This window comes from Podarcis liolepis, assembly GCF_965112155.1.
Source record: "Podarcis liolepis genome assembly, chromosome: 4".
NCBI classification, from domain to species: Eukaryota; Metazoa; Chordata; class Lepidosauria; order Squamata; family Lacertidae; genus Podarcis; species Podarcis liolepis.
The window spans coordinates 82,622,249-82,639,210 of record NC_139558.1 but is presented as its reverse complement, the minus strand read 5'-3'; the positions used below and the strand labels follow the sequence as shown (position 1 = coordinate 82,639,210).

General features: G+C 40.1%; 1 protein-coding gene across 5 annotated transcripts in view; it reads left to right on the top strand.

Annotated features, from left to right (window-relative positions):
- Nucleotides 1–14,587, top strand: part of FGF9 (fibroblast growth factor 9) — a 43,851-nt gene extending 29,264 nt beyond the window's left edge. For all 5 annotated transcript variants that reach the window (XM_083499020.1, XM_083499023.1, XM_083499022.1 and 2 more), the window contains exon 3: nucleotides 10,514–14,587. In XM_083499020.1, the coding sequence (XP_083355146.1) occupies nucleotides 10,514–10,759 (246 nt within the window). In that variant the 3' untranslated portion in view covers nucleotides 10,760–14,587. The remainder of the gene's footprint in view (nucleotides 1–10,513) is intronic.
- Nucleotides 14,588–16,962: the final 2,375 nt, after the last annotated feature.

The following is a 16,962-nucleotide window of genomic DNA, read 5'->3' as shown; positions in this document are numbered from 1 at the left end:
TTTACTTTATATTCTTAACCTATTATAACTATAAATTTTCATCCGTATAACTATCTATATTTACATATTCTTATTAGCCTTCATACCAAAACCACTTATTTTCAGTCCAACATCATTTTAACATCAAAGATGCATTTAACAATACATCTCTTTCAGCCATACGGCCTCCTTACTTTTGAAGCTGGAGCTTGCAGGCTGGAGTATGGTAGGCGGGTGATTATTAGGTGCCTAATACTTACACCTGACTTGGTCGATTTAGGGGCCTCATAAGGTTTGCCACCCACAGAGGTTGATATTACACAGTTCTACTCCCTTTTGCCCAGGATGAAGCTTCTGGGACCCAACTAAAAAGAATCTTAGGTGCTGTTTTCAGGGTCACAGGATTCCCAGCTCAACTCTTGCATTTTTTGACAGGACAGAAGGGCTAAGCTAGGAGTAGCCAATATGGTGCCTTCTAGATGCTGTTGGACTACAGTTCCCATCTCCTGTGTCCCGTGGTCAAGGGTAATGGGAATTGTAGTCCAACAACATCTGGGAGGCACCACATTGGCTACCCTTGGGCTAAGTCAAAAGATTAACGAAAATTTTTGATTAGTGATTTGTCATTGATTCTTATTGCACCTCTGCTTGAGTTCTGTGTATCTGTAGGAACCAAGAAAAATAAAACCTGGAGTATTTGTGAGGCAACCTTTGCATTTTGTGTGCAGTCCATTTTATGTGTTTGGGTCATGTTGATTCTTCTTGGTATAATGCCTATTTTGCAATGTTACCCCTCTTCCCTCAAGAATTTGTGTCAGACCACAGAATAGTGACCTTGAATCTAACACAATGTGGTGCATGAAGCAAGGTATAATATGATCAATAAATGAATATTATTATGAGAAGGAATAGTGTCTGGAAAACTCTTCAGCTTTAGTAGGCTACAGTGTGGAAATAGATAGGAAGGAAGGTAATGATAACCTTGTAGATAACTACTGGCTAAATCATTTATGTTCTCAAAGGAGATAAAATGGTATCCTTGTATTAGGGATGGGTAAATCTTGCCAATTTTCTCTTGATTTCTTGACTTTTCTCTATTTCCAGTCCAGTTCAGTTCATTCCTTATCCATTCATTATTATTTTTTATTTTTAAAAAGCCTGCAGGAAAATTCAAATGATTCTCCTAATATATGCACTTTTTGTACACAATTTTGCTCAATTTAAGCATTTTTGCAAGCTATGTACTCTAATATAATTTATTTTTGTATGTTATTTTGTCTGTTCTGCACACCTGCCCAATATATGCTTTGTTTTGGTGCACAGGTGGGTTGTTTTTTTTTTTTTTAGTAATTTGCTTTGCAAGGTTGGGAAGAGGGCAAAGTTTGAAGGATAGTTCCATTCCAGTTTGCTGTTACCTTGAAAGTAGATATTTAAATGCAAATAAAATGGTCTCCCAGCCCTACCTTGTATATTACATGGGATAGCAATGTTCTGGGGTTTGAAGCTGGCTTGTTTCCCTACAATCTGGGTGAGACTAATAACTGTTTGTCCAGGTTTTAAGGAACAACTGCAGTTAGTTAAAAATGGAAGCGAAAACTTCTGATTTGCTTCTGGTTGCCTTAGAGGAGAGGGGAGCTCATGAGGCTCATTTGCATAGTGGGGTAGTCAATATGGACTCAGCTCCCATCAACCTCAGCCAACAAGGCTTATAGTCAGGACTGATGAGAATTGTAGTCAAACCACATCTGGAAGTAACCGCATTGACTATCCCTAAGTGAAACCACCTCTTAGGATTATGTCTGAATGAGACCTTTTTGTGCATGGGTGAATGTTGTGGAGGACAGGATACAAAGCAGAAGCAGGATACAAACTACAGTTGAGAAGTATGAAAACGTCTCTTTACACCACTTTTGAATAATATAGCCTTGGGTGTGTTTTTCACTGGTCACTTTATACCTACCGTGAGCCTGTAAAATCTGAGAGGGAGCACCCAGAATAGACATGCAGAATAGACATGCGGTGTGGGCAGAAGTCTCACAGTATCTCGTTAACAGTCTTGTCCTTTGCATTTTTACTCAAAAATAACTCTGACTGTATCCAATGGGTCTTAATTGCAAATGTGTGTAGGTTTTCAACCTGAGGCTGAAAACAAGGACTTGCTGCTTAGGTGATTATTTTAGGGTTTGGATATTGTGATGCGTTCTGTTGGAGCATCCTTTTTTTGTTTGCTGTTGACTTTGAGAAAAAGAGAGGTCTGTCCTACTGAATCACTAGCCCCAAGCTGCCTTTGTACCATGTGCTCAACAGGTTTCACTTGCTTAGTTTATTATGAAATGTCAAGATCACAGCACACAGTGGCATAACACAGAAGTGATGACAAGGTCTTGCCAGTATTGGCTCTGTTACAAGCATCTTATAACTCTGCCTTTTATGGCTTCAGCAGTATCACAATAGCTTAAAACTTTCCCTGCTAAATAACTCAGTGTTTGTTTACATAGTGCATTGGAGATAATGTGGTCTGGGGGTGGATTATCCTTTTGACTTAATGTCTATTGGGGTTTCTTGCAATGTCTGAGGACCAGATGCCACGCTAGCAAGTCAAATAAATGAGCAAGAGGCTCATTTTATTTACCAGATTTTGACCAGTTTTACTTGCTAATTTCTGTATACCAGCGTTTCCCAAATTTTGGTCTCCAGCAGTTTTTGGACTACAATTCCCATCATCCCTGACCGCTGGTCCTACATTTTTACAAAAGGGTTTCCTCCAACTAAAATGCAAATGCGTATGTTATATTCATATGCACACTTTACCCTAGTATATGCATATTTGTACATGTCTTGTGGCTGTACAACTGCATTGCAAAAATCAGAGAAGTATGAATTTCAAAATATGGCTGTGTTTTGGCTCATGAATTGTTTTGGAAAGTACAGATTAGAATCAAATGGAAGCTGAATCAAATTTCTCCCTCATCCCTAGATGTGAAAGGTTTTTATGTAGCATCCTTGAACTCTGGACATCTTGATTTCCACAGTGAACTCTTAAGATGGTCTTATTCAGGTTATTATTTTTGTCTATCTGCTTCCAAAGGGTAAGCGAGGGAGTGCTAATGATCTACTTGAGTAGATTGTGAGGATGCTTGAACCAAGTGTTGTAAACATAAAAGTGGTAATGACACCTGGAAATCTGCAAAGTAAGATGGACATCTCTTAAGTCCATATGTATAGAACTCTCTCTCTCTCTCTCTCTCTCTCTCTCTCCACATAACCTTGTTTTTAATGTTTGTTTTATTTTTTGTAAATCTCTTTGAGATTCTGTTTACAATCAAGCACTATATAAATTTTGTAAAATGAATAAAATAAGCCCAGTTGAAAACTATTGGATTTAGGACTACAAGTAAAGCACAAATCTTGATGATTTCATTGTGACTTAGGTGTGCTGACATTTCCTTGAATATATCCCTGCAGAGGCTCTTCACATATGCACAATCAGGTCAAACTGGGGATTCCAGTATATCTCCCATAAATCAGGATTACAGTGGTACCTTGCGTTACATATGCTTCAGGTTACATACGCTTCAGGTTACAGACTCCGCTAACCCAGAAATATTACCTCGGGTTAAGAACTTTGCTTCAGGATGAGAACAGAAATTGTGCTCTGGCGGCGCAGCGGCAGCAGGAGGCCCGATTAGCTAAAGTGGTGCTTCAGGTTAAGAACAGTTTCAGGTTAAGAACGGACCTCCGGAACGAATTAAGTACGTAACCAGAGGTACCACTGTATAATCTTTGGAGCCTTTTGGAGGTATGTATACATATTAATTGCAGAGCCTTTGAGCAGGTCAAGCAAATGGTCTGAAGACGAGTTAGCATTAATTGGCTGAGCCCTTACTAGTGGGTACACCAAAAGCAAAGCCACCTCTCCTTCCTTTCTTGTGGTCCTTCCTCAAGGGGCACAGAGCTCATACTAAAGCCCTGAACCTCAACACTTTGGGACCAGGTCTCTTGCAAGCCAAATAGCTGAAATTGGGACAGATGCTCCCCAAAGCCCAAATTCTGTGACTTATGCAATAGCTCTGGTGTGTTCATAGGCAGAGCAGTCTGCAGAAGTTGGGGGTGGGGGAGAGAATCGAACAGCCAAATCCAAAGCCCTGGTAGCTCATGACAGCAGTTCAAATAGCGTGCGTGTAGGTTGCTTATTTTTCTGTGGGTGGGCTTTGCTCTTGGTCAGCTTTCTAAAACAAGGATTTCCCCTCCCAGTGATCCCAATGAGAGGGGAATTAAGTATGCCAATTGGGGGCATGTCAGAGGAATGGGAGGGCTTTTGATTCAGTGAATCCAAAGTTGCCCATGATCTGCCCCCAGAATGCCTCCTTTTCCCCCTCTCTGCCCCAGGGCCTTTGATGGCAAAGGAGGGGGCAAACCAGGGAGATTTGTGCAGTTCTGAGGAAAATGGCGTCATGGACAGATCTCCTGTGGTCATGGGTCTCCCTCTCTCTCCTTCAGAAAGAGGGACCATGCTATCTTATGGCCTCTTGGATGCCTTCCTAAGGACCACAGGATAGACTTACATTATATTCAATAAATATTGGGGTTTTTCTGAAGCGCTTGTTCCCCATTTTTTACTTGAGGGGGGAAATGTTATGGAAGTAATTTTAGCCATTTTAATAAGGCATAACAGGGTTGAGTAAAACCAAGTCTCTTTCCCCCTTCCCCTCCTTCACAGCCTTACAAAAATAGTAAAGAAACTCCACAAATACGTTTGCGATTCAAAGCTTGAGTGCTGGATATTTTTGCTCTCAGGAAAGGTCCACATGACATCAAGCAAAGATGGCTGCCTGTTATCTGACCTCCTCACTCATCAGATCAGTTGAAATTTTAATAAATATGTAATTATCTGTTAAGTATTTGACATAAAGTGTCATCAAAATTGAAATTAACTGTGTGGATAAAGCCTTAACCAATTACAAATGGATTCCTGTGTGGGAGATGCATGCAGCAATTGTCCAGTGTTTGTGAGCTTAGATGCACTTTATTTGAAAGGTGAAACAGTTGCTTTCAGCCTATTTTTGAGGCAAAGCAGTAGGGAAGGATTTTTTTTTATTTAAAAAAATTCTAGAAATGTCAGTTAAAGTAAATCATGCATCAAATAAACTCCTCTATAACTTATATTGTTAAGTATTAGGTTAACAATGTAAGTATTCTTCTAAAGTGACCTCGGATTGGGTAGGGTGGGGCAAAAATGAAGGGAAAATTGTGAAGGCCAACAGAATAGCAGAGCTAAAAACATTGTACAGTATTTTATATAAAGGATCATTGGCAGCCAGAAAGTTTACATGGTCTTCCTTGATATTTGGGGCATTTTTCTGAAATGACTGGAATAAAATGACTGGAATAAAATCATGCTGTGGATCTTGAGTTAAATTTGAGTTAAATGTTCCCATCATCCCCAGCCAACGTGGCTAGTGGTCAAGGATGATGGGAGTTGGAATGCAACACTCAAAGGGGAAACAAGAATGGACCCTGCACAGTGTGGTGTAGAGCATTGTACTAGGACTTGTGAGACCAGGGTCCAAAGCCTCAGTCAGCCATGAAGCTCATGGTGTGACCTTGGGCCAGCCACTGCCTCTCAGCCTGACTTACCTAACAGGCTTGGTGTGGGGATTAAAGGAGGATGGGGAGAACCATGTACACTCCCTTGAGCTCCTTGGCAAATATTATTATTATTTTTTGAGTGGGGTAGTGTATCAAAAAAAGTGCTGAGTTAGAAAGAACATGAACAGCTGTCTTTTATTTCTGGGTGGGTGGACAGGTTACTTGCACAGTTACTGCTTCACAGGGTTTTAAGGCGAGGATACAATGGGGAGGGAGAGAACCATATACACTACCTTGTGAGCTCCTGGAAGTAAAGGTGGGGTACAAGTGTGTGTGTGTGTGTGTGTGTGTGTGTGTGTGTGTGTGTGATAATTTATATGCATCAATGCAAGCATAGAGATAATCACTATTATTTAAACAGAAATACATATCTTCTTCCTCTTCTTGGCAATCACTCGTAGCCGAGCAAGATTGTCTTCCATAAACAATGTTTTAACAGTGGGTCTGTAAGTGACTGTGGAGGCCAATTCTGGATCCACACGTCCTTCCACAGTGGGGGCATAGGTTTCTGGGAATTGATCACAGTGAGGGTTTGTCAAGCATGCCTTCCTCTTAGCATGTTTCTCCCTTGCGTCCTGAGTTTGAGTGTCTTCAAAGCCCATGGCACCTTTGGTAAAGGCTGTTCTCCAACTGGAGCGCTCGCAAGCCAGTGTTTCCCAGTTGTCAGTGTTTATACTACATTTTTAAAGATTTGCCTTGAGACAGTCTTTAAACCTCTTTTGTTGACCCACCAGCATTACGCTTTCCATTTTTAAGTTCGGAATAGAGTAGTTGCTTTGGAAGATGATCATCAGGCATCCGCACAACATGACCAGTCCAACGAAGTTGATGTTGAAGAAGCACTGCTTCAACACTGGTGATCTTTGCTTCTTCCAATACACTGACATTGGTCTGCCTTGTCTTCCCAAGGATACATCTCACTATAGTGGGGGAGACTGTGACGATGTGAGTTGTGTCTGACATGCTCAGTTTGCTCTCCAGGTGTTAACTGTTGATGAGCCACTTCAAGGCCCTTCTTACACTCCCTTCTTATGACTCTTTAACTATCTTAAAAATAGACTTGGACTGAACAGACTTTGAAACAGAAGATGCTTTCACACAGAGGGCTGCCCTCTTGTAACCCTTTAGAGGAGGTCACTCTTTCGGTGGCACAGTTAAGTTGTAATGTGTCTACTCAAATTCCTGGTTGGCTCATGTGTATGAATGGGGCTGAGAAAAACGAGCTTGGGTTTTTTTGGTTGATGTCTGGATGATTTGCAGTAGATTGGCAAGGGTTCAATTACATCCGCAGAGCACTGTGTTGGCAAGGCAGTTCTAGGAGACATCCCCCAAAAGATATCTGGTGGTGACATACATGTGGTAATAATCCCCCTTCCCTGATTCAAAACCATTTGAAAGAAGTAGCTCCTAATGAAAGGTCTCCAAACGAAGAAGGAGACACTGATTATTTATATTTGTTATCAATTTACTCTTTTAATTATGTAGTTGGAACTAAATCAGCAACTATTTTACTGGAAGTGCATTTTATAATATGGAGCCTGAGGAGTAAAGTAAATTGCAAACTTTTGCACGTTGGGAATTGTTACATTTCTCTTCATACCTTTTAAAATTATTTGCTCCATAGGGGCGGAGTTTACAAATTTTTCATCCAAAGTATTCCATGTGATATCATCCTTCCCTTCAGTTTACTAACACATGGCAACATTATAATGGGGAAGACTGAATGTTTCGATGTTGTAATTGCTGTTTTGTTCTAGCTGTGAAAATTCAAAAATGGAAAAGGGTTTGTAGTAGGTTTAAATAATTGATTTAAAGCTTCTAGAATAATCCTTTTTACAAGCTTGCTCCCTCCCCCCGATGATGTTGGACCACCCCTCCCACCACCCCTGACCATTATGGGATTGTTGTTGTGGTGGTGGCATAACAACATTTACAGGTCTAAAGTTGGGAGCAGCTGTTAGGGAGAAAAAGAGAACTGTTCTCAAGAGATGTATCTTGGTTTCAAATTAACCTTATATGGGTATTTATGATTCAGGAAAGCAAAGAAAGGCATTTAAGAGGATCTCTCTTTTTAAAACCCGAGAAGTTCAGCAGCGCACATCATGTGATGCTTGCAGATAGCAGAAAAAACTTCATTTGAATGAGTTTTACGCCTCCCCTCCCAACACACAGAGCCCAGCATCCACCGACTACTTCTTCTCAGCATCTGCTTTTGCAATTGAAAGAATATAAAGTAATTTTTAAAATTGCTCCAAGAAATGTGTAGACTGCAAGAGCTGTATTTACAGACTATTCAACAAATATAAAGAAGACATTGATTACAAAGCTGCCGGCATTCTTCTCTCTCAATAAGATATGGGAGGCTGTTAGAACACATTCAGCTTCTACCTATTGTTGTGTCAGCTTCTGTGGGCAAATCCTCTGGTACTGCTGTCTTCAGTTTTTAGGTTGGAACCAATGTGATGGTGGTCATGGGTAAATAACATTTCATCACACCACCACTCCCGAGCCACCTATGCATATGGTTTTTTTAATAGCTTTTAATACCCAGCCCTTCATGGAAATACACAGGGTTGCATATGACAATGGATACATTAATTACTATTAATGAGTCTGCGTGAGGCAGTGAAAGACAAGAGTGCCTGGCGTGCTCTGGTCCATGGTGTCACAAAGAGTCAGACTAAATGACTGAACAACAACAACAACAATATTGTTATTATTAATATTGCTATATTTAAATTTTCCATTTCAGTTCTTTGAGGAAGCAAAGGTGGATTATATTTGTGCAGGTGGTGAGGAATGGGGGATTGGAGGAGGAATATTTTTAGATGTCTTATTTGCTAATGAAAAAAACTCAGCACTAATCCAATAATGAGCACAACAGTGACTAAAAATAAAAAGAGAGAGGACACAACAGATTACAATGCAGAGTCTAAAACAGCAACAACCATTTTTTTAAAAAAATCAACTGTACCAGTATATTTAAGTACATAGTACAAAAAACAGATATTTTAAAAATGTAATAAATATGTCTTCGTCTGCAGCCAAAAAAGACCTAAAAATTGGCTCTAGATGAAGCTCTCTGGGGAGTTTCACAGATGAGGTGCCATCACTGAAAAGGCCCTCTCTCTGGTTGCTGTCAGCCTTGTCTCATGAGATTGGGGCTCCTAAAAAAGACATTCTGAAGTAGTGTTTGAAAAGGAACAAAATAATAATAATAATAATTATAACTTTATTATTTATATGCCGCCCATCTGACTGGGTTGTCCCAGCACTCTGGGCAACTTCCAGCAGAATATAAAAAGCACAATAAAACTTCAAACATTAAAAACTTCCCAATACAGGAAGTTGGATGTTCCAATTTCCAATTAGACCAGACTCCACTTAGTTTCTGATCTGTTCACAGGCTTTTTTGATTCCATAATATATTTGTTAGCAAGCTTGACTTTGTGCATTCATACTTTCAAATAATTACAGACAGCTTTCAGTTGTTACTACGAAAAGAGCGGATTTTCTAGAAGTGAACTTAAAACCATCTAGCTTGAACTGGAGTAGAACCATTTCTTATTGAATGAATGTTTTATTTTGCGCTCTGATGCTAGCAATAAAATCAACACAGGACAACCCCTTTTCAGACAACAGTATCCTTTTTTTAAAAAATTCTGCCTGTGACTCTCAAATTTACATGGACAGTTATTTTCTAAAACAATCCCTCAGTGTACAGCAAGGTCAGGGGACCAGATGTTGTTGGCCTGTTAGCCCTATCATCTCTGACCATTGGCCATGTTGACCATTGGCCAACAACCTCTGGAGGACCAGAGGTTCCCCATTCATGGTGCAGAGCCAGAGAGTTAGCCAGAGATGCAGATACCCCCGAAGAATAATCAAATATAATTTGAAAGCAGTATGGGGAAGAGAAACAAGAGGAATGAGACTGCCCCCACATAGTGACTAGGAGTGGATGCCGAGACCATATAACACCAGTCCTGAAAGACCCACATTGGCTCCCAGTACGTTTCCGAGCACAATTCAAAGTGTTGGTGCTGACCTTTCAAGCCCTAAATGGCCTCGGCCCAGTATACCTGAAGGAGCGTCTCCACCACCATCGTTCAGCCTAGATGCTGAGGTCCAGCTCCAAGGGCCTTCTGCGAGAAGTGAGGTTACAGGGAACCAGGCAGAGGGCCTTCTCGGTAGTGGTGCCTGCCCTGTGGAACGCCCTCCCATCAGATGTCAAGGAAATAAACAACTATCTTACTTTTAAAAGACATCTGAAGTCAGCCCTGTTTAGGGAACTTTTTAATGTTTGATCGTCTCTTATTCTTCTTTATACATTATTGAATTGCAGTAACAAAAACCAAACAATATCACAAGAAAAAAGAAAAATAGCAAATTACAAAAAAGAGAATGAAAAGAACAAAAAATACACAGAACCTTGACTTCCCTCCACCCATGTTTGACCTCCTTCCCTTAAACTTCTTTCATTTGTTGTGTTATTAGTATTTGTTTTTATTCCACTTCCATCCATTTCCTCAATATTTCTACCCTGTAAACTTCAGGCCAGAAACTAAGTGGAGTCTGGTATAATTGGAAATTGGAACATCCAACTTCCTGTATTGGGAAGTTTTTAATGTTCGATTGTTTTATTGTGGTTTTAATATTCTGTTGGGAGCCGCCCAGAGTGGCTGGGAAAACCTGGCCAGATGGGCGAGGTATAAATGATATATTATTATTATTATTATTATTATTATTATTATTATTATTATTATTATTATTATTCCCAACCCCTGGTTTTTCTAGATGGCATTTGGCAATAAGTAATTAAATATGTTGCTAATTCCTTAATGTTTCTCTCTCTCTCTCCCTCCCTCCCTGTTTCTGTTCACAGGAAAAGCTAACCCAGGAGTGTGTATTCAGAGAACAATTTGAAGAAAACTGGTATAACACATACTCATCAAATCTATATAAGCATGTGGACACTGGAAGACGCTATTATGTTGCATTAAATAAGGACGGGTCTCCGAGAGAAGCGACTAGGACTAAGCGCCATCAAAAATTCACACATTTTTTACCTAGACCGGTGGATCCAGAGAAAGTCCCTGAACTATATAAGGATATTTTAAGCCAAAGTTGACAAAGACGTTTCCTTCACTTGTGAGCCCTTAAAACGAAAGTAACCACTATAAAAGGTTTCATGCGGTGGGTTCTTAATTGATTAGCTGTGTCATTGCATCAGCTCCACTGTTGCCAAACTTTGTCGCATGCATAATGTATGATGGAGGCTTGGATGGAACATGCTGATTTTGTTCTGCACTTAAAGGGGTTTTGTCTTCCTGGAGGAGTGCCTATTGCCCACTCGCTTGGTTTATTATGAGAGGAAGGAAGGAAGGAAGGAAGAGTGAGAATGTGTGAGAGCGGAAAAAAGAAAGGAAGGAGGATGAAAGAGAGAAGCTGGAGCAAGAAGGAAGGGGGAGGGGGAAAGGCCTGATGCATGCTGGGAAATAGACACGCTTTTAAATTTTTTGATCCATTGTACTTCATCCTATATCAGCATAGCTGCCATACTTTGACTCATCAGGAATTTTGGCTGGTGGCCTGCTCAAGTGTACGCTGCATTTATAAAAAAGAAAACGAAAAAAAAAAAGAAGGCATGGAGGGTTCGGTCTTACTTAAACAAACAAACAAACGAACAAAAAGAGACTTACTATTTTTTTTTGTTTGACTGCTCAAGTGGGAGCCACCCCTCGCTGAATTTAAAAGCAAAGACCTCCTAGGTGAAAAAAACCAGAAAAGATTAAAATAAAAATAAAAAATAATAAAAAGTAGTAAAAAAAAATACGTAAAAAAGTTTAAATTTATTTATAGAAATTCCAAAGGCAACATTTTATTTATTTTATATATTTATTTATTATATAGAGTTTATTTTTAATGAAATATGTACAGGCCAGATAGGCAGTTTGGAAGCTTTAGGCTCTGTGAAACATTTCGACAGCGAAAGGCCGCTCTTGAACCTGTGATAAAACTCATGCAAGTCAAATGTAAAAGGTGCATGGAGGCAAAGAGAAATCTAGCGATCCTAATGTACTAAAGGCGACAATCTCCTTTGTGCCCATATTATTGTAAAAGTATGCACAACCACTCATGACACAGAGAGCTCACTCTTCTGACTGCTTGTTTCATAGCTTAAACTCTCCCCTCCCCCCTCCCTCCCCAAGGATTAAAGATAAAAATGGGTCTTCAAAACTTTAATTCTGTGTCTGTAATATTTCCTCTTTGGTAAGTCGACTTATTCCATCTTTGTAATCTTCACAGTTGTGAAAAGAAGAAAGAGAAAAGAAAATAAGGGTTGGTATATGCTCTACTTGTTAAAACCTACTGCAGATAATACCAAAGCTAAATGATAAATATGCTCTTTTTATTTAAGCAGAATGCCAGAAACATCCTAATATTGACATTTTGTACTAATTAAGGTTTTCACAACTAGTACAAGAGGCCCGGGGCAAGGTTCACTCTTGTAAACTTGTTTAATTGTGCACTTGACTATCTACTCTGAAATTACACAAGTTCCATAGGGGTTATTACTGTAACATCTTTTATGGAGAGAAAAAATTGCTTTCAGTGTGAACTGTCATAATACATATTAACACCCTTCTTAAAGTAAGACTCTTGCAAATGAAACTAATAAATCTCTATTGAGAATTGCAATGAGGGGGAAAGTACTATACTCGTTTTATTTCAAGTTATCTTCCATATGTTCCTGGAGTGTATCGTGAGGCAGGCTCTGTATGCCGTTAGGACTGTGTAACGTAATAAGTGCAAACACACCTTTTGTTAGGGGTTGTAATTTTGGAACTTGCCCATAGAAAAGAGCCCCTGGGAATAGCTGAGTCAGAAGTGCTGTCAACAGCTGCAGCCCAGGGCACTATGTGCAGAGTTACTGTACAAGGTTTCAGCTCAGCCTGGTTTGGGTTGTTGCCTGGAGTCTATTTAGTTTGGAAAGTTGTGCCTCCATCTCCATATGAATGATGCGTATTTCCTTGGGTTGCAGTGGATGCTTAAAACAACTGAAGCACGTCTAATCACTTCTGATGCCACTTGTTTTGGTTGATACCTCATGTCATTCTGGGACCGTATAAGTTTTACTTGAGTTTTCCCGTGCAAGTATTAGCAAGCAGTTTCAAGGCTCTGGTTGCCTCCAATGAGCTTGTACTCGGAGTAGATCCATTGAAATTAATAGACTTGGTAGTCATTTTCGTTACCTTCAACTGGTGCGCTCTGAATATGGCTGTCGCTAGAGACAAGCCTAAATCTTCCACCTAGCTGGAGTAAGAAGGGAGTTTAATGCACAGAGGGTTGTATCAACTAAGTCATGCACAGAACAGACACATAGACTTAGTAACAACTAACTCAAGCCCCTTGATTTCAGTGGGTCTACTTTGAGCATGCCTCCGTTGGAGACAAACCAAAGATATTAAGTACTGCTTATGAACAAATTGGAGATAACCATCAATTTGTTCAGAATGAATTCAGCATTCCTTCACTCAGTTGCAAGCTGCACATGATGAGTTTATATGTTCGGTTTTGGGGCGTGGGGAGCACATTACATTCCACATGGGGCTACAAATGAAAATTATATCCCCATGTACAGTTCTTACTCCTCTCTCCCCACTCTTTGTATCTCTTTGATACAAAGTCAGTCTTCCCCTTATTATTATGTCATCTATCTGTACGTTTCCACACCCTTGTGGAATATCAACCTGTGTTCTGGAGAAGGGCTGAGGAATTATGATGTCAACACAGGTGTGTTTAAACCTTATGGGAGAGGTGGAGAACTCAACACGGGGCTGGGATTTTCAGAGGCAGCCTTGGGTCAAGTGTAATGTGTAGTTCTGCCCTTTTGGCTAGCCAGTCCATAGTATCCAATCTTGGGTAATTTTTTGATGCAACTATCCATGATACACGGAAGAGATCTGTTCCACATAACTGATAGCTAAAATTTATTATGTGAGCACCATAATGTGTGCAGTCACTTACTCTGAATGGGATCAGAATAAGAAAACTATTCTTTCATTTAAAATGAAAATCTTAATGCCAGTTGCTTCTTGGTCCATAGTATAATCAGACTCAAGACTTTCCCAATGTATAGTAAACTGCTGAATATTAGCTTTGGGCTAAATCTTTCAAAGTAAATAAATGACAGCTAGGTTAATTCCAAGGGATGTTGGACATCTAATTGTCAGAGCATTTCTGCTTACATTCAACACATATTGACTTAATTGATCAGGACTTTGTTTCTGTTTAAGAATTTGATACAGTTCTTCTCTTATGGATCAAAACCCACTTTATGACGACCCCTTTTCTTTTTGCTGCCTGCCTCGGATTTTGAAAATGGGAAGATTGTTAAGCAGTTGAAAAGCCACAATACTGGGCTGTGTAATAGGTTGGGTGGATCACAAATGGTGCAGGCTTGCTATAAGACCACTTTAATTGGACTAATTCCACCAGAATCCGCAATAGGACTATCATTGTAAATTACTTTGAAATTGTGTTTTTAATAACCATAACCAGAAAATGATTATCCTTCGAATAAACGAGTTAAAGGACATACAGCATGTTCAGCATCTAACAGTAAAAGATATATATATACATATTGCATAAAGGTGGATTCAAGTAGCAATAAGTATCTGATTTTGCACTAAGTCCACAAAAATGTTAAGGACACCCATAATAGCTAAGGTCAAACTTGCTGTGAACTTACAAGAATAATAAGGTCATACTTTTTAGCCTTAATGTGGAATTTGCTGGTATTTTTTATCATAGACAGATCATTAATATTACTTAACATGTTTTTTATTTAATTTATTTTTTGTATTTTTTAAAGAAAGGATTAAAAGTAAGCAAGAAAAATGTTATGACTTTATGGCAGTTGATGCAATAAACTGTAATCAATTTATTCAAATAACCCATAGTGCTGTGTATATACCTATTGGATTTTTGTAGATATGGAGTTATGATATACATTATCTTGGTCCAACACATGGTAGCAGGCTACCTAGCCTTTTCTATTAGCATATAACGGCAGTCGAATGAAAGCTTGGTTGGTCACTTCTAAGTCCTCCATGGAATAATTCCAAAATAGAATTGGGGAAAAATACGTTCCCTTTATAAAACAAGATGAACAGTATGCGATTAAATTTCATGAAGTCCTCAAATGCAGCAGTAATATAGAGGCTTGGGACCTCATTCCCTTCCTGAATACATAGACATTCACCTTTGCATCAAAGCTGGTTTGCCTGTCTGCAAAACATCATATATTGATCCTGTTCCAGCAGTTTCCTGATTTCACTAATACAGTGGTACCTTGGTTGTCAAACTTAATCCGTTCCGGGAGTCTGTTCGACTCCCTGAACCATTCAAAAAGCAAGGCACGGCTTCCGATTGGCTGCAGGAGCTTCCTGCACTCAATCGGAAGCCGTGTTGGGCGTTGGGCTTCCCAAAAATGTTCCCAAACCGGAACACTTCCTCTGGGTTTGCGGCGTCCAGGAGCCAATTTGTTTGGCAACTAAGCCCTTCGGGAACCAAGGTTCCACTGTATAGATGGTTGGCTTACTTCTCATAGAGAGCAAATAACCAGGGCTACACCTTCTACTGTTCCAGTTTGATGCCTTGGAAATAAGTATAGTGAGTGGGGGAACACGGGAAACTTTTATTACTGCTATTCCGGTGCTGTGGACAAATAGAAGGCTTCGTATATTCTAGCGCTCTCCATCTCTGACACCTCTTTAAAATTCACACAGCAACTTGGTGTTAATATACTTGACAGCGTGTAACTGTGCATATGAATGGAAATATGTGTGTTGGATAAATGTATTGTTATAGAATTTTGAAAGTGAGTATTCTTTCATAAGGGACACGGGTGGTGCTGTAGTCTAAACCACAGAGCCTAGGGCTTGCCGATTGGAAGGTCGGCAGTTTGAATCCCCGCGAAAGGGTGAGCTCCCATTTTTTCGTCCCAGCTCCTGTCAACCTAGCAGTTCGAAAGCACGTCAAGTGCAAGTAGATAAACAGGTACCACTCTGGCGGGAAGGTAAACGGTGTTTCCATGTGCTGCTCTGGTTCGCCAGAAGCGGCTTAGTCATGCTGGCCACATGAGCCGGAAGCTGTACGCTGGCTCCCTCAGCCAATAAAGCGAGATGAGCGCCACAACCCCAGAGTCGGTCACGACTGGACCTAATGGTCAGGGGTCCCTTTATCTTTACCTATTCTTTCATATATCTCCCCCAGTTCCATTCGAGATCTATTGACTTCATAATCATACAGGAGCACAGGCACAGCCCAGTGTAACTTCCTATACAGAACAGGCAAAGCTAACTTCTCCCTGTTATTACTGTTAACATGTGAAGCCTGTTCACATTGCGTTTTATGGTAGTGCCCATGCTGTATGGAGCCTGTGGGAGAGGGAGAGGGCACCTTTGTTGGGGCCATTGGGTATTCTCATTGCTGAACATTTCAAACATCATTTGAACATTTAGGCACAGATTGTTATACTTTCCTCTGCTGGATGGAGGAGGAGGAGCCCTTTTGTACTTGGAGTTGTCTTCCTACAAAGGGTAAATTTATGCCCTACAATCAAACCATTTTCTGTCCTTTTTAATGAGTAGATTGCACATTCAGATTGCAGCCTGTGAATCTGTCCTAATTAAAGTCTGTTTCTCAGCCATCAAATTATTATTTTCAGCATCTCTATGTGGTATAAATGTGGACAGTAGCATTTAACACAATGTTCTGGTGGACATCCTCTGAAGAATGAGATATTCTTGGCATACGAGGATGCTGCCGTTTGCGAGGAGAGAGGATTTGGGACAAAATGATCTCCAGACAACTAAAACCTTCACAGGACTACACTGGAGGAACCAGTCCTAGTTCAGTGATGGTGGCGGCAGCAGCAGCAGCATTCAGTCTTACATAGTCTTGCTGTGTGGGATACCTGTACTCATATCTCTGCAAATTAATTCAGGGTATACATGCACTCCAGTTATGGTGAAGAGGAGTGGACGTATTTCAAAGTATCAAATAAAAGAAATGGGACAGTTCAACAAATGGCAGTGCATTGCTCCAAGAAGGACGGTGTCTATGACTATATGTACCAAGTATTATCCTTTCAGAAGTATGACAGAAAGTCTTCTTAACATCTGAAGCACCCTTTTTCAGCCTAAGGATCACTTTCTCCCCTGAGCAGCCTTCCTGGACCCACCTGCCAGTGATGGTTGGGGCCAGAGGCAATAGATGTGACTCTTTGTGTAGTAAACTACATTCCAGATATGTAAAAGTAGGAGG